The sequence below is a fragment of the Penicillium odoratum genome (genome assembly GCF_028828045.1).
Source record: "Penicillium odoratum strain IBT 22623 chromosome Unknown utg000002l_segment0_segment0, whole genome shotgun sequence".
Lineage (NCBI taxonomy): Eukaryota > Fungi > Ascomycota > Eurotiomycetes > Eurotiales > Aspergillaceae > Penicillium > Penicillium odoratum.
In genome coordinates, this window is record NW_026643144.1 from 3,043,966 (window position 1) to 3,060,848 (window position 16,883).

The following is a 16,883-nucleotide window of genomic DNA, read 5'->3' on the forward strand; positions in this document are numbered from 1 at the left end:
AAAGCCGAGGCCTAACGAACCAATGAGAAGGTAAACAACGAAAGGGGAAATGGATGCGAATGTGATCCACAATTGGAAGAGGCTAAACCGAATATAGATTAGTCATCGATTATCCTTTGTGGGGCTTTTCTCCGTACTCCTAAGAGTCACATGCAAACCCGTTGTTATAGACTTTCCCCGCAATTGATTATTCTCTGATTCTATGAACTGTTACCTTATACGCCATATGACCGAGGCTGGTGCGATCTTCACACCTTATAATGATCTCATGCATCACTATGTATATGCACCCAGTGGATCGGTTGTAACTTGAATTCCGTCTAATATTTTGCGCCTGTTGATAATCTAGGCACTTAGAATACAACGTGCAATGTAGATCATGTCAAATTCTATACGTTTCCTTGATTACCCACCAACTTTATCATACATAGGAAAGAGATAGATACGACATACCGAGGTCGACCACACTTGGAACCTTGTCATTTGAGTGTCGATCGTCTAATGGGTCAGGGTATATTAGTCCACAGTTGGGGCAAAAATGGGTCAATCCCAATTCTGGGCAATATCTCTCCGGACCCGTGGACCCGTGGACCCTTTTACTTCTTGCATCTCTCCTTTACGGCTAGTTGAATCTTGAATGGAAAGTATCGGTATATTGGGGCATAAAGAATGGCCGGCGAGATCTTCCCGTCCTTAGTGATCGCTACCTTAGTGGAGACCTATCTCTTGCAACGCACGGTCTTTGCTGAGGAAAGCTTCCGAGCAATTTGCCTAGGGGCTTTGTGTGTCAACTTATCGCTCCTGGGTATCTGGAATGTGGTGATATGGCCCTTCTTCCTGAATCCGCTGCGGCATCTCCCGACCATCCCGGTGCGTATCGAAAGTACTTCGGGAAAAGAAGGAATATGCTAACCTTATCCGTAGGGACTGATGAGCAATTTGACCATCCTGTTTGACTCGCCTCGAGGACGCACTCCGCTCCACTGGATGAAAACGGTCCCCAATGATGGTCTCATCCATATGCGTGATCTCATCAGTCACAGTTACTTGGTGGCTACAAACCACCAGGCTCTGTTGGATATCATGAGCACTAACACTTATGACTTTGAAAAGCCCGAGCGCATACGCAATTTTCTGGCTCGAATCCTCGGCTTCGGTATGATCCTGTCAGAGGGTGCCGCGCACAAGAAACAGCGCAAGGCCTTGACTCCGGCGTTCAATATCAAGAATATCCGAGCCATGTACTCCCTGATGTGGGAAAAGACCAATCAGATGCTGGAGGAAATAGAGAAAGAGATCAAGCTGAATACGATGGAAGGCACCCATCCGGCTGAAGAAATTGGGAAGGTTGAAATGGGTGTGTGGGGAAGGTCAGTCCCATTTAATCTTGCTCATGATTCCTTGTGTCGCAGCTAACAGCTCTCTAGTCGTTTCACTCTCGACATTATTGGCCCAGCGGCCATGGGGCGTGATTTTCAATCATTGCAAAATAGTGATAACAAGATTGCTGAAAGTTTCTTGAAAATTCTCGAGCCTACTCCGGAGAAGGTGGCTTTCCTAGCCATGAATTTTGTGGTGCCCCCTGCAATTGCCCAGCGGATTCCCTGGAAGATGAACGACCTGATTACCAATGAAACAAATTTCCTGCGGGATCTTTGTAACGATATCGTACGCGAAAAGCGCCAGAGTCTGACCGAATCCAAAGTCTCCGTACAGGATCTCGAGGCTGATATTCTCGGAGCAATGGTTCTGGGGGGCGACTTTTCTGATACAGAGTTAGTGGATCAGATGTTGACTTTCCTAGCCGCAGGAGTAAGTCTTCCATATGCCAGAGTTCACTATAGCGCTAACCAGTGAATAGCACGAAACCACCGCCGCTGCTCTTACCTGGGCCTGCTATCTTCTGACTCAATATCCAGATATCCAAGAGCGTTTGCGTGCTGAAATTCGAGAGAAGATCCCCTCGGCTGGCAGTGCCATCACTTATAGCGACTTGGAATCCCTGCCTCTGCTCAATGGTGTTTGTCAGGAGGTCCTGCGTCTCTACCCGACGGTGCCCGCAACAATCCGCGAGGCCATTCGCGACACCATGGTGGCAGGAAAACGTGTTCCCAAGGGAACTCGAATAATCTTATGTCCGTACGCGATTAACCGCTGTCCTTTGTTTTGGGGCGAAAACGGCGAAGAATTTGTACCGGAACGCTGGATCGACACAGACAAGAATGGGAATCTCGTGCCCAACAACAATGGCGGTGCATCAACAAACTTTGCCCAGATCACTTTCCTTCATGGTCAGCGATCATGTATTGGAAAAGACTTTGCGCGAGCGGAACTTCGTTGCGGAGTTGCTGGTCTGGTGGGTCGCTTTGCCTTTGAAATGCAGGACCCGAAGCAGGAGATCCACATTGCAGGTGCAGTGACCACTAAGCCCGTGGAGGGTATGCATCTCAAAATGCAACGTGTGGCTGGATGGTAGTAAGGTACAGAGTATATAGTCGTATATAATGATTTGGCTTTCTAATGAATAACTGACATGGTACGTAAGGAGTAGATAAAATGAATACAGATAGACCTGTGATAAGTCACGTGCATAATGATTTAGCGGTGGGGTGCCTCGGTCTAATCGGCATCCCCACGCTTCTACTCATCTTCATGCCTATCCCGCCTTCACCGGACATATTGGTTTTCCTACCATTCCAGACATTGGAATGCCTTGAATAAACCCGCACAAGCCATTGCACACGATTCTCCTGAGTTTCCCACGTACAAAGAACCACAAATCCGCAGCCATGGGTGATTCCCTGTGCGGCCCATCCAATGCACTGCAGAACTTCCAGAAGCATACATCGGTTGACCGGACCCTCCAGCAAGACCGATTAACTACTCGCCAACCATCAGCTCAGGTGAGTTGACCAACTGAGTTATGGAGGACGTTTCTAACATATTTCTATCTCTAGGGGTTCCGATCGCAAAGCCAGCGGGATGGTATCCTTGACCCGGAGTTTGCCGCATTTGAGGCTAACCTGGGGGGTCCTGCTTTACCAAATCTACAACATCCTGCTCATTTTGGGGGACCGATTCAGCTACCAACCACCGCTCATTCGAACGCCAGCTGGGCATCGGACTTCCAAAACCTCCACATCTCCGGTACTGCGCCCCCGCAGTTACAACAGCAGGTACAAGGCCCGCCGGGGATCCAAGCGCAACGAGGATGGCAGGATGAATTCTTCAAGTACCAACAGAGTCAAAAATCTCCAGCAACAGCCCATCTTGCACAAAACCACCCGAACACACATCATGCATACCAACCCGCAATCGCCACAAACTACCCAATGTACAATCCCCCCATGAGTGCATATCAGGCCCCTCATCAAGCTCATTCGCAACATATTGTGCCAGCGGAGAAGTTTGATGAGTCTGCTTTTGAGGCCGCATTTGATCAAGCCCGAGCAGATATGGAATTACAGACAGCCGAGGCCACATCGACCGAACAACACGTCCTCGACGCATCCCCTATCGACCCTTTCGAAAAAGCTCAGGAAGAGCTCCGGATCGGATCTGATAATATCCCTCAGTCCAACCAGCAGCAGGACCCGCAATCTCGCACTCACGACGCGGATGCCCTCGCACAAACAGCCGGGCAACTTCTCAACAGCGTTCGTCATGACCAAAGCGAAAAGTTCCAACAGAGCAACTTCCTCGCTTTGATGCGCCGAATTCGGGATCGTGAAGTTGAGGTGGAGGGAGAGGAGTTCCGCGAAGTCAGTAGCAACCCATAACCGATTTGGCAAGCGCGACAGATACACCGGTATCATTTTGCAATATGTTTCGGCACACGTCCTTACTCATCATTTTGTAGACAGCGCAGTCTCTTCATCCTGGTGGACGTTACTACCCGGGTCAATCTCCCCCTCCCCAAGACCCCGTATCATCTGAGAGCACCAGTAAGGAGTCTCCCTCCCCTGCCGGTGGGGCATGAATCCCTCTGAAGGGAGAAGAAATTCCGCATAGGATCTGACCCAAGTATTATGGGCAGACGATATGGCAGATGCGTACCCGGAAGAACTTCCCCGCCTAGGCACCAATCCGTACAATCCTGGGGACAACAACACCCTTTACGAAGGCTTGTTTCTCAGCCATGGGCTTGTTGATCGTCGTCGTCCGACCTTCTGTTTCCGTGCCGATCCCGCAATCTGGCTCTGAGCGATTCATCGGAGGGAAGTCAGGGATCCGTTTGCCTGAGCCTGGTTGAAGTCAATTTCAACCAACTTGCATAGATTTTTCTACTCACTGAGACTTTCTCATGATTGACATTCTTGATTATTTTCATCAATACCCCGTTGCGATTCCCATCTCTTGTTCATACAAGTACATACTGCATGATATCGAGAAATCGAAACTATATATACAATTGTTCTTATCATTCATCTACCATTGGCAGATGAACGCCATTGATGATTCAGAAATACACGAGGGTATCATTAGTAGGTACACCGTAATTGGATTTTGTATAGTACATCGAGTTCACCTCCGACATTATGCCTTTTCTCCTAGGATAAGCTCGCGTAGGATGGTCTCGGCTTTTGGGGCTTCCACGCGACCTTTTTCGCCTGTCCGCATCATCTGTCCCACAAACCAGCCCAGTTTCCCTAGCTGGTTGCCACGGATCTGCTCCACCATCTTCGGATTCAGGGCAATGGCGGATTCGGCCAATGTAATATATTCCTCGCGCGACAAGGGCCGAAGTAGGAGATTATCTTCCTCCAGCAGCTGCGGCACCGGACGACGATCTCCGTCGAAGATTGCGGCGAGCACTTGTTTCGCCGTAGGTCCAGTGATAAGCTTTCGCTGGACATGGTCGATAAGGTCCGCCAGAGACTGTGCCGGCACGATATCCGCGTGCCAGGTTCGGTCGGCTTTAGTTAGGAGACCGCCTAACTCGTGGAGGACCCAGTTACCCGCCATTCGCGCGAGAGCTGCCTGTGTGGATTTGTCTAGATCGTTCTTATGGAGAATATCAACAACATCTTGGTAGTATTCGAGACGAGCGCCATCGTCCAGGTCGATCAATGGTTTTGCATCTTCAATCGGAAGACCATACTCCGGCCCGATAAGCTGCATCAGTAAAGTATCGGGGGCCATGGGTAGGCTTTCGTTCAAGTGAGCGATTAGATCGTCGCCAATCACCAGTGGGGGAATATCTGGGTCTGGCATGTAGCGGTAGTCGACTGCACCCTCTTTTCCTCTCAGTAGATGGGTCTCGGTGCTACCAATTGTCCACCCGCGCGTCTCGCCCAGAACTTTCCCACCACTCTCCAGCACCGCGATCTGGCGATTCTTCTCAGCAATGACCGCATCCTCGACTGCCTTGAAGCTGCTAAGATTCTTGATCTCCGTGCGCTGGCCTAGAGGACCCTGTGCCTCGCTTCGCCGCCGAACCGAGACATTGATATCAGCACGTAGACCACCCAATTCCATTCCCGTTGTTACGGCCCCGCATGCTTGTAAAATGGACTGTAATTTTCGAACGCAGGCGGCGGCCGTCGCAGGTGTGTGGATTTGGGGTAAGGTGATAATCTCGATGAGAGGATGGGATACGCGATTAAAGTCGAGAAGTTGTATCGAAGTTGGGCCCGGATATTCCTGAGACTTGGCGGTATCCTGTTCTAATTGGACCTGCTGGATGTCTATGCGGACACGCTCCCCATCTTCTGGTGCGATTCCGTCGTAGTCGAATAGGTCGATATAACCGTTGCGCGCGAAGGGCTCTGCGGGGTGTTAGTCAGGCATGGTCGATCAATCGAGGAACAACACGAACCGTAATATTGGGTGATCTGGTACCCGGAGGGCTGATCTTGGTAGAAGTAGTGCTTTCGGTCAAACCGGCTGACCGGTTGGATTTGGCAGTTTAGTGCGATTGCGGCGCGTAGGGCTGGAAGGAGGGTGGCAGCTTGGAATTGCGGCTGACTACCTGGGAATGCCAGGTCGAATAAGGCGACATTGGAGTTTGGGGTGTCACTTGTCGATGTGGCCGCTCCTGTGGAGAAGTATCGCATTAGATATGAAAGTAAGGACTTTTTGTTTGACGTACGAGAGAAGAGCTTCGCAGCTGTATCCAATTGAGCGTGAATCTCCACGCCTACCGTGAGCTCCCATTCCTGCCTCGAGGCTTCTTCATTCTCCTTGCGCTGTTTCTTCTGGGCTTTGAGGCTCTTGGCTTCCTGTTTGAGTTGTTTGCGAAGAGGGATGCGATCTGATTGGAGATTTGTAGCGGAAGAGAAATTAACGCGAGGAATCAAGAATGGGCGTAATGAGCTTGAAGCACGGCGAAGAGAACGCACAGCGCTGCCGCTGAGCCATGGCCGAAGCATGAAGACGAAATGCAGAGAGAACAAGGGAGAGAAAGCGGAAAAGCGGGATTTGGAGTTGATTTGCCGGTAGAACTGCGGGATAGATCTACAACATGTATAAATAGTTCAGTATATAGTCACATCAATTCATCATTCTGCTTGAAAGACTAATCTGCAAAAACCCAAGATACATGCATGACAAGAGACTTGATACTAATTTTCCTTATGTTGAAGACTTCCAGATGTGCATCTGCAGACTTCAATGTTGGACGAACTTGGCAGAATGGAGGCGGTCAGAACCCGTTACTAACAGTATCGAGTTCTTGATTACAAGATCACCACTTTATCAGTCTTAGGACTTAAATTTCAACGTTTCCGTTACTGTCCTAGAGCGTTTGAGTTCATGATATAGAAATTTTGCATTCAAATGTTTGCTGATAGTAGAGGAATTCTGAGGGTTTTATTTGTTAGTGAATCCCATGATTGACTAAGCATCCTAGCTAATAACTTAGAGATTCAATGATTTCTATGCATCTAGCAGATATTCGGTTTGAAGAGCTCATTGTGATTAAGCGATACGATCGTTGTCTCGACCAATTCCCAAGAAAGAGGATCCTGGCGACTGCTCAGGGCTACAGCAGGCAACTCACCTCTCTCGCCAAGCAGTCCTTGAGTAAATCCCGAACACCGCCCATTATGAGCAACAAGCTGCTTCAATGTTGATTGGCCCTTTTATTTATGACGGGATTATCGCGCAGCGATACTGAAAATGCAACAACTCTGAAGGATACCTATACACATCTGGGTTAAATTCCAGATATTTTCTGAGATGTCATTTCACTATTCAGGAAGACACAAAGGTCACATCAGGATATGTCACAGAAGGGCCGCTGAGTAAATCTGACTTGTGCCCATAAATAAAGTACCGCAGTGTGGCAATGATGTATAAAGCTACCACGTCCTTAGCACGCAAACCGCCTATCGTCCCAGTATAGCTGGCCTGAACAACTTCTCTAGCTTCTTCCGAGATACTCAGAGCATCGGCAAGCACAGGAAAGTCAGAAAAAGAATAGTGTTTCGACTGTGCGAGTTGTAGCTCAAGTTTCCATCCTCGTTGATGTGACCAAAATGTTGCCCAGCTGGAGTCTGTTGCCTGGGTGTGGTTTGCGTTTCCGAAAAGCAGGAACGGACTTGACAGGCCTTTGTCCAGGACAGACCCATACATTTTACCATCTAGATTGATACCCCCGACAAATCGATTGTCAACGAGTATGGCCTGCGCTGCTGTTGCTCCACCAAAGGAATGACCGACGATCGTCACCCGGTCAAGAGAAAGTAGACTCGAATTTTCCAGTGACAAAGGGAATATGTCTCCGATCACTTTTTCGTCGTGAATTTGATCAAGTAAAAATCTCATGTCTTGAACACGAACATCCATTGCTGAAACATATTCTGCATCTGTACTGATATTTCCGAGTACTCCGAGAACCGTGCGGCCATCAGGGAATTCCACTATGGCAGCATCATACGGGTGATCGACGGAGACAACGGCCAATCCGTTACTGGCAATGTCTTGAAGCAACGATGTGTACATCAATCTTGAGAAGCCCACAGCTGGTGTGAAAAGCACAACTGGATAATTTCCGCGACGTCTGGAAAGCGGTGACTGCTGCTGAGTCTGGATACGAAGGGACTCGAATGTTCCGGGAGGTAGTCCAAGCCCAAGAGATTTGAAAAGCTTATCATAATAACTGGCTGTTGCATTCGGAATGTACGATGTGGCGAGTACAGTGCCGCAATTGACAGGTGTAAAGGCGGTTACCATGATAGAACGCTTGCCCCCTTTTGGGTCGTATGGATCGATTCGAGACAAGTCGACTAGTTCGCGTGTATGAAGCGTGACGTCGCATGGTCCGGTGCTTGAAGGAAGAGGCACAATTGCCGTTTGCCCGAGGCTGAGGAGAAAAAAACTCACGGAGCATAGGATGCCACGAATCATTTTGACGGCTTTCTGACGATGAGGGTAAAAGAAGACATACACAGTATGTGGGACTATCAGCTAGATCCAGGGCAAAACGTCCTGTACTTATACTTGACTAGTCCGAGGCACAGGCTGATAAGTGTTCCTGCATAATGAACATTTATACGCCCGATTGGTCCCGTTGTCAATCCCCCAGCCGCCACGTGGTCGATGATTGGGTGAATTTGATGTTTTCTTTGCCCGACGAGAGGATCTTGATCTCGATGGGAGGCCTTACAGGAGATTAATATCGCAATGAAGTCTCAGGATATCACTCATGAAATTACCTATCCGTGATGTATTGCTACATAAGAGATTAATCATTTCCTTGGAGCCACATGGTAAAATTGGAAATTATTCTAAGCTCTAAAATGAAAACAATTTGTAAGAAGTGAAGTATGTACCAGGTACTTACCGCTCGATGATTGAATGAAGAACGGGAATACAAGCTTTCTGTTGATTCCACGAGTAGCCGCATGGCATATGAGACATTTAATTTATTTCATAGCGGTCGCCCAAAGGATGACCGCCACTGGGACCTCCAATATGTGTTATCGTTCAATAGTAAGGGGCAATAAATGCCTCACATGTGCACTAAGACAATACATGTTTCATCGTCAATAGAGTGTTCGAATCAATTGCTCAAATATGCAATAATTTGAAGAATATCAAAAACTGAAGACCTTGTCTCCCTGGAAATTTACCTCTCCAAGTAGACAGTCTCCTAGGTTTTAAACTCTTTCTATACAAGTACAGTGCACATTTAAATGATTGCCTTCGAGCTCATAGCCTCACCTGAGCTACTTGCATTTCCCTACCCTATCATCCTTCGGCTAGAGTACCACCACCTGCATAGCTAAATATAACTACGGGGTGTATGCGCGATTTGTTGTTCTGATGACCTCGTTCCAACTACCCCACCCAAGCTGACCCGATTTATCCGGGGTCTACGTAATCCTAAGCGGATAAAGTAATAGCACCGTAGCAACCAACAAATTTAATACCTTTTTCCTTTGACATAACGCAAAAAGCACCGAACATGGGTTTTCACAGACGAGATCTCAGTGCCTAGTTTCTAGGCCGTTCTCATGTGAGAGCTAGAAGTCTACCTTGGCGTGTTAGATAATCTTAGTTCTATATCGGCAAAAATGCCCGAATAAACCTAATATGTAGTTGTAGCAATTTTGAGTTAGTTCAGCAATTTCCTATTTATGTGTGTGTTGTCGCTTCTATCCGTACGAATTTGTCGTATATAAGTGGAACCTGCGCATCATTAATCTAGAATTCTTCTAAGAGAAGCATCATAATAGCCTTTTGGCTCAATTGGTAATATACGCAAACGTAGGTGCGACAATTCCCTAATAAGCGGGGAAGTATCATCTAGGAACCAAGAATCACCTAATGTTAGGCCCTATATAGGCTTGAATTCATAGGATAGACGTAATAGGATGTGCTAGATAGGTTCACTTAGTTAAGTTATACTTAATGTTAGATATAGAATAAGTATATGTTTAATGTAAGATATACCTGCACAATGTTCTTCCCACGAGCATGTCTCGCTTGCATCAACAGTCAAGCTGGATTTAATCTAAATGTATCATACCTAGGTAAATGGCCCTCCCACTCGCATGCTACTATCGGATCATAGTTGCAAATGTCATTGACGCAAGACTAGGGATCAGAGCAGTCGCTATCCTCAACGCAAGCAGCACATGTGACCACTTAATGGGCAGCTATGTAGCTTGGGTGTGGACGTTTTATGATACCTGCACAATGACCGTCCCAGGAGCATGTAGCCGTGGATGTGGCTGTCAGCGTAGTTGTGGATGTTGTTATAGTTGTTGTCATTAAGGCAGTAGTGGTGGAATTGGTAGATCCTCCTTACCCAGCAGCTGCCTCAATATCCGCTAAGGATGTGCCAATCTGGACTCGGTAGACGTAGGTATCAATTCCCACAGCCTCGCCCCGATAGGCCCCAAAGTTCGGCTCAGCCTGACCAGGGAAGGCGGTTGCAGCCAAGCGAGTAATTTTAGACGTGGAAAAAGTCTGCTGTTTGCCATTGAAATATAACTCGGCCCATCCTGGAGTCGCTTTGTTGACCACTATACCAAAAGAGTAAAGTTTATCCGTCTTAAGAGTCTGGGACCGTTGAATTCGCGTTCTGGGGAGTAAGAAGACTGGTATTCCAGGTGGATCTGGCCGTTCTTGAACTCCAAAGACAGTGGAACATTAGCTCCGCCGTTTGCAGCGTTGTTGGCTGTATATTCCTTGCTTTGGTGACCAAGTAATAGAATGCACCATGCAGTATCCTTTGAGCATAAGGCAAGAATGGGCTGCCCAGATATAGAAGAAAGGAAGGAAAACCTACAATTGCCAGACCATCAGGCTCTCCTCAATTTCAGCAAGAGAGAATTGATACCCAATATAATAGGTCTTATCCGATGTCGTCTTGCCTGACAGGGAGTGATATTCTACCCGAATATCACTTTCAATCCGCTGGTGATACAATCAAGCGGTTCCGTTCTTGTTGCCCCAGGCTCAATGTGAAGACCTGCAGTATTCAAAGAGAGGATATCACCGCGCGTTGCTTCGAGGTCACGGATGCCAAGGATTGAGGGATCTTCTCCGCGACTAGCAGAAAAGACCAGAAGAGACGCCGAGAACACGGGTGCTAAGTATGCCAAAAGGCATACATGAGGGTAAAACACCATGGCGAGACAGTGTAATATCTTCAATCTTGATCTGGAGCTTTGATCGACTAGATAAAACTCCCCTGTAATGATCAATCCACTTGAAGAGAGTGGCCGCTTTGTAGACACTTCACGTACCCTTGAAGTGCCTTGTCTCATTATAGACTAGCCTCGCACGTTTCCAAGTTCAAAGCATTGACCTTAGCGGCCTCTGTTACATTACTACCGGAGCTCCCAAGGTTCTTGCTCAACGTTTTGACCTTTATCCTTGAAGTTGTTCATGGGATCACTCGACAAGAATCCTTGAAAGAGATGTTTTGGTTGCTGACTACTACCAAAATTTCATGGATGACAAGTTGACAAAAGAGATGTAAGAGAATCTCTACTTAACCAACGTAAGTTCGCTTATTTTTCTGGTAGCCCCTTCCAAGATAATTTTTGCTTCACACTCGGCTTCCAAAAGTAGACTATAAATAACGGTCTAGGCACTCACTGACCTTTTTTGCCACCTCCGTCGCAAAACAATTCATCTAGCCTCTGTTTGCCAAATAGCGGAGACTGGAATCCTCATACACGAGCAGCTAGTGAATTAGTGGTAAGCAACCCGCCACTACTGGCTCAATTGCCCATAGAATCTAGCCAAGCAGCTCAATATGACGAACAGTAGTCCATGTCTCAAAGTCAAAGTGACATAATAAGTGCCGACTACCTGAACTCACTATCCAATGTCAAAATGAGCTATTCAGGTTGCCAGACCTCGAATTCGTCATTGGGATACAAGTTTTGCTAGCTTCTGGCTGAGTGGGAACTGCACGATCACTATGGTGTCGATGAATCAGGTTTCTGAGGTTGCTGACGCACTTCCAGGAAAGGATTCTAATGGACATTCGACATAAAGATCGGCTAACCGCAATATCTGATGGACACAGAGCAGAAAATAGCTGTTCTTAGTAGATAGGTTACAAAGTAAGGCCCAAGCACTGCGAAACCCCTTCCAAAATACCAATTCTTGTCCGCCTCTAGCGTGGAAAGCACCATCACGCATGTTTGGTATTCTCTTGAAAAGGAGTCATTTCAACGCTTTACTGGAATGTAACCTCGCTTGACCTAATGGAGTATACTAATGCGGGTTGACCCTGACGCTAGTTTCAGGGTAGTAAAGCCACCTCGCTGGTTATAATCGGAGCTCATCTCTATAAATTCAGGCTTTCACAGAAGACTGATTCTTTATTCCCTATATGAATTGGTTAAACTATCGTCTAGTGATAGTTGTATAGATGAAAACTAAAATCTATGGATTTCGTGATTCCCTTGATTGTATATGGCACGTGGGTCCTACAATCCTCTAGCCGGTAAGCCATCACGGTTAGCGCAAGCCGGCCCGCTTTTACGAGGAGGTGGACCCTTCGACTGAAAAGTCTTAATTCTATACGAGTCACCTGGCTTCGTGCAATATTTGAGACCAATAAACTTCTCATTCCAATTCATTTCCCATTCCGCTAAACCCATTCGAAAGATCCTAGTTTTTCATTCCAAGGTTACATGTGGGGCGGCCTAGCTGTATACACTCAAGGCAATGGCCGTGTGAACAATACCGATATCGAGGGGGGCACATGGTACATGGCATTTCTTATATATATAATCAAATCGCGTCCCCAATGGCGGTTTAACTCAAGCAAGAGAGACTAGAAACATTTTGAGATAATCCTGGGCCCAAAGCTGACGTTATTGCAGCATCATGCCTTTCAAACACCATCTTCGCCAATTAGCTTTGGCCATAGGGCTCCTGAATCCAGCCTTGGGTCAGACCGTTGTTGGATCAGACTACAACAAACCTTCTGCAGGTCCACCGGGAAGTTACTTTGCAGCGGCCACCACTATGCCAGTGGCTGCTGTAGCCTCTATTGTTGCAAAAGCCAGTGTCGTTCCCCAGAGCGCAACATACCGAATCTATGATGATGGAGACTCCCCTACAGCTACTATTCATGCTGACTTTGCTTCTCTCAGCACTGTAAGTACTTCTCGATAAAGACTTGTCTTAGGTCATCCATAGCATATTGATCTCAATTCAAATAGGGAGCTGCTTATGTTTTTGTCGCTGACATGGATGTTGACTGTGACGGAATCGACTCGAACTGCAAGGTGAGTGACAGACTTTTTTTTAGCTGTGGCCCCGGTGCACTCACTAAATTCGCATTAAGGGAAATGATGATGGCCAACTTCAGACCAACTTTGGCGCTTTGGCAGCATATGAAGTACCTTGGATTGTGATCCCTAGCAATTTCTATGAGAAATATAAATCTGCCCTCCCAGGAAATAATGTTGTGGCTGTTATCTGGTATGTCTGCTCACGCTTTATGCGATAAAGGAGCGAAGCGCTGATTATATGCCCCAGCGATGGAAAAATGTATTACGGTATCTTCGGTGATTCTAATGGGGATACCCCGGAAGTTATTGGCGAAGCTTCCTGGCTGATGGCTAATACCTGTTTTCCTGACGAGGATCTGAACGGAGGCGTAGGCCATACCCCTGCCGATGTCACCTGTACGTGCCTTGCATATTGTCTTAATTATGAGATTTGATTACTAACTTAATCAACAGATATCGTCTTCACTGGAAGTGATTCTGTTTTGCCCAGCAGTGCTTTGGGCAATAACTACATCACCAACTTCTCTAAATTGAGGAGCATGGGTGATAGCCTGGTTAATGCTTTTGTGTCGGAATTGGGGATTTCGGCCACAACCACCACCTTGAAAACGACCACCACTTCGAAAACGACAACCACCAAGACAACTACTGCAACAATTACCACTACATCGCCTACCTCCGTTGCTTCATGCGATTGGGCAGGACATTGTGCTGGTATGTATAGCAGCTGCTTAATTCAGTTTCATAGTTACTAAAATATTCTCTGAAGGTGACCCTTGTACAAGTGACGCCCTGTGCGATGACCCCTGGTCATGTGTGAATGGATATTGCAATTATGACCCAACAGCCATTTGCCAGTGGGACGATCACTGCCTAGGTCGGTTCTGTAATATCTGAACAAATTTCGAGCCTTTACTGATAGTCTTGCAGACGCCATCTGCTCAACTGATAACGATTGCTCTGATCCTTGGGCTTGCATTGATGGAGAGTGTGCTGTGGATTCAAGCATAACATGCGACTGGGAGGGACACTGTGCCGGTAATTCACCTGATTAATCTACAAATCCTATAATCTGCGTTGCTTACATTCAATTTAGGAGCGACTTGCTATACTGACGATGATTGTGATGATCCCTGGTCCTGTATCTATGGAGTTTGCGCTACCGACGATAGTGATTAATCACTCAATGATTGAGGGAGAGTGATGAATTGAGGGAGAGTGATAATTTAAGGGAGAGTGATGAATTAAGGGAGAGTAATAAATGAAGGGTGGCAAATTCAAGGAGGATAGTGAATTAAAAGAGGGTTAGTGAATTAAAGGAAGGGGATGATTAAGGAAGACCTAAGCAACTTATCTACTTTAAGTAAGCCTAGTCAGAGCTACTATTAGGGTAAGTAATCTTTGATTTCTTTGACCTTCCTCTACTATTCTATTTCCTATAGACCTTCCCTGCGTCGCTCTTATATTTTATTCACCCCTTCCTTGATCCTTTTAATTCCTAGAATACTTATAATAATAAATAAACCTTAGAACTCTACTAAGTAATATAACCTATGATATTAGCTATCTTAGTACTATTATTTATCATAGAAAACTAGATCTAAGGAATACTATTAATAGACTTGTTTTTAGAGGTGCCTAGATTCGCTATAGGGGAAATACTTCTATGATTCTGAACCTCCCGATCCACTACCAGTCCATCCAGATTCCATTCAAAATGCAGTTCATCAACATCATCATCTACCTTACTGCCCTGGGCGTCGTTGCCAATGCCCAGTTCGAGAAGCGCTCTTGCGTAGCTAGTGAGTTTATTTGTACAAATCAAGGAACTGGTCTAGCTAATAGCTCACTGCCTCCAGGCTACACAGTTTCCTGCCAGTCAGGTGGAGACCCTTGCTGCGACGGTTGGCAATGTGTTGGTGCCACTGAGTGGAACGACGGTGTTTGCATTTTCAACTACTAGCATATCGAAGCAGGCTTCCAAGGATCTATTTTTTGATTTGAGAATGTTTTAAGGCAGTTGCAGTTTCTCTTTTTGTTTCTGTATACATCGATTGGATATACCTTGCATTGATTGAACAATATGGTTCAGCCCCACCATGACGAATCGAGACCCCACATCGCCACGTAGAGCAACAACAGTCTTGTTCCTATTTCTCTGCACCATGTCAAACATCCACCCTTCATATATTAGAAATGGGACAATCAGAAACCGTACGCCCGGCATTCACAGGTCGTGAACGCCCACTACTCTCCTATGGCATCGATTTCCCTGCCGCCGCAGCCCGCCATGTCTCCGAGACATTCAAGGCCTCACGAGTTTATGTGATTTGTTCGGGATCATTGTCGCGTAACACCGATTCGCTTGACCGGCTCAGGAATGCATTGGGCTCGGAAAATGTCGTGGGGTATCGAATTGGAATGAAGTCCCACACACTGTGGTCCGAAGTGCTTGAAATTGTTGAAGATGCACGAAACGTGCAAGCTGATCTACTCATGACACTTGGAGCTGGCAGCTTGACTGATGGTGCAAAGATTGTTGCATTCGTATGTTTAGTTTAGCGATCCAGGTTCGTGATAGCATCTTAACAGTTCTTAGGCTTTGGCGAACCAGGTACATACTGCTGAGGAGTTAGAAACATTGGCAGAAGGCCCCAATAAACGCGCCCAGATATTTACGCCCACAATTCCTATTATCTCGATCCCGACCTCTCTCTCGGCTGGGGAGTACTCAAACTTTGCTGGTGGCACGGATGATCGCTCCCGCCGGAAATTTAGCTTTCAAGCGCCTCTGCGTTGCCCACAACTCATCATTCTTGATCCCACACTGGCACAGACAACACCTGAATCGATTTGGCTCAGTACAGGTGTGCGTGCTATTGATCATTGCGTCGAGACGCTTTGCGCGATCATCGGCGTGACGCCCGAATCGGATGAGCTGGCTAGGTATGCACTAGGCCAGCTGGTCCCGGGTCTCTTGCAGTGCAAACTAAACCGTGCCAATCATGAAGCCTACCTTCAATGTCAGCTTGGCTCGGTCGACGCAATGGCTGCTTGTACAAGTGGGTCAGTAGAGCTGGGGGCTAGTCATGGTATTGGTCACCAGGTGAGCAATATGCTTTGGATCTGTATCAATGAGAAACCCGAGCTGACCATTTTTAGCTCGGCCCATTAGGCGTTGGGCACGGCGAGACTAGCTGTATTCTTCTACCTGCTGTGTGCAAATTCAATGCCAGACACAACGCGAATCGAGAGCGTCAGGCGGCCGTGCGCGAGTTTTTGATTCGTGATCCTGTTGTTCTGGCGGTGCTTCAAAGTCGCTCCGTGAATGTGAAAATTGCAGATCTTGGTGATATCCTGGATGCTATCATTCGTGAACTTGGAATGCCCAGATCTCTAGCCGATGTGCGGGTTGGTCGCGAGAAGCTCGACGGACTCGCGGCACACAGCTTACATGATCGGTGGTGTCAATCGAACCCAATGCCTCTCAAGGAAAAGTCACAGGTGCTGGAAATCCTCGAGATGATTGTCTAAACTCAAGAAGGCGAACAAACTTCTTGTAAAAATCAATCATCACCAGCAAGGCCATCTACAAAGATTCTTGCTACGTATCTGCCATGCGATTTTACGGTCCCCTTCTCTTGTGGAATTTTCAAACTGTAGAACTCATTAAGA

At 46.9% G+C, this 16,883-nt stretch overlaps 7 protein-coding genes across 7 annotated transcripts; 5 read left to right on the forward strand and 2 right to left on the reverse strand.

The window, feature by feature from the left end:
* Positions 1–669: 669 nt before the first annotated feature.
* Positions 670–2,476, forward strand: N7520_003174 (cytochrome P450; the record flags this gene model as incomplete). The annotated part of the gene is made up of 4 exons (XM_057137109.1): positions 670–870; positions 925–1,370; positions 1,428–1,812; positions 1,862–2,476. The coding sequence occupies 4 exons, from the start codon at positions 670–672 to the stop codon at positions 2,474–2,476; spliced, it is 1,647 nt and encodes a 548-aa protein (XP_056999795.1).
* Positions 2,477–2,789: 313 nt separating this feature from the next.
* On the forward strand, positions 2,790–3,779 carry pex20 (the record flags this gene model as incomplete). The annotated part of the gene is made up of 2 exons (XM_057137110.1): positions 2,790–2,903; positions 2,958–3,779. The coding sequence occupies 2 exons, from the start codon at positions 2,790–2,792 to the stop codon at positions 3,777–3,779; spliced, it is 936 nt and encodes a 311-aa protein (XP_056999796.1).
* A 757-nt stretch (positions 3,780–4,536) lies between these two features.
* On the reverse strand, positions 4,537–6,371 carry N7520_003176 (glutamyl-tRNA(Gln) amidotransferase subunit PET112; the record flags this gene model as incomplete). Its single annotated transcript, XM_057137111.1, has 3 exons — positions 4,537–5,768; positions 5,819–6,037; positions 6,092–6,371. The coding sequence occupies 3 exons, from the start codon at positions 6,369–6,371 to the stop codon at positions 4,537–4,539; spliced, it is 1,731 nt and encodes a 576-aa protein (XP_056999797.1).
* Positions 6,372–7,194: 823 nt separating this feature from the next.
* N7520_003177 (PAF acetylhydrolase family protein) lies at positions 7,195–8,349 on the reverse strand (the record flags this gene model as incomplete). The annotated part of the gene is made up of 1 exon (XM_057137112.1): positions 7,195–8,349. One exon carries the CDS (start codon positions 8,347–8,349, stop codon positions 7,195–7,197), a length of 1,155 nt encoding a protein of 384 aa, XP_056999798.1.
* A 4,449-nt stretch (positions 8,350–12,798) lies between these two features.
* Positions 12,799–14,263, forward strand: N7520_003178 (glycoside hydrolase family 75 protein; the record flags this gene model as incomplete). Its single annotated transcript, XM_057137113.1, has 6 exons — positions 12,799–13,071; positions 13,137–13,202; positions 13,262–13,398; positions 13,456–13,604; positions 13,662–13,922; positions 14,139–14,263. The coding sequence occupies 6 exons, from the start codon at positions 12,799–12,801 to the stop codon at positions 14,261–14,263; spliced, it is 1,011 nt and encodes a 336-aa protein (XP_056999799.1).
* Positions 14,264–14,925: 662 nt separating this feature from the next.
* N7520_003179 (uncharacterized protein) lies at positions 14,926–15,171 on the forward strand (the record flags this gene model as incomplete). The annotated part of the gene is made up of 2 exons (XM_057137114.1): positions 14,926–15,010; positions 15,068–15,171. 2 exons carry the CDS (start codon positions 14,926–14,928, stop codon positions 15,169–15,171), a joined length of 189 nt encoding a protein of 62 aa, XP_056999800.1.
* Positions 15,172–15,404: 233 nt separating this feature from the next.
* Positions 15,405–16,742, forward strand: N7520_003180 (iron-containing alcohol dehydrogenase; the record flags this gene model as incomplete). Its single annotated transcript, XM_057137115.1, has 3 exons — positions 15,405–15,755; positions 15,808–16,314; positions 16,371–16,742. The coding sequence occupies 3 exons, from the start codon at positions 15,405–15,407 to the stop codon at positions 16,740–16,742; spliced, it is 1,230 nt and encodes a 409-aa protein (XP_056999801.1).
* Positions 16,743–16,883: the final 141 nt, after the last annotated feature.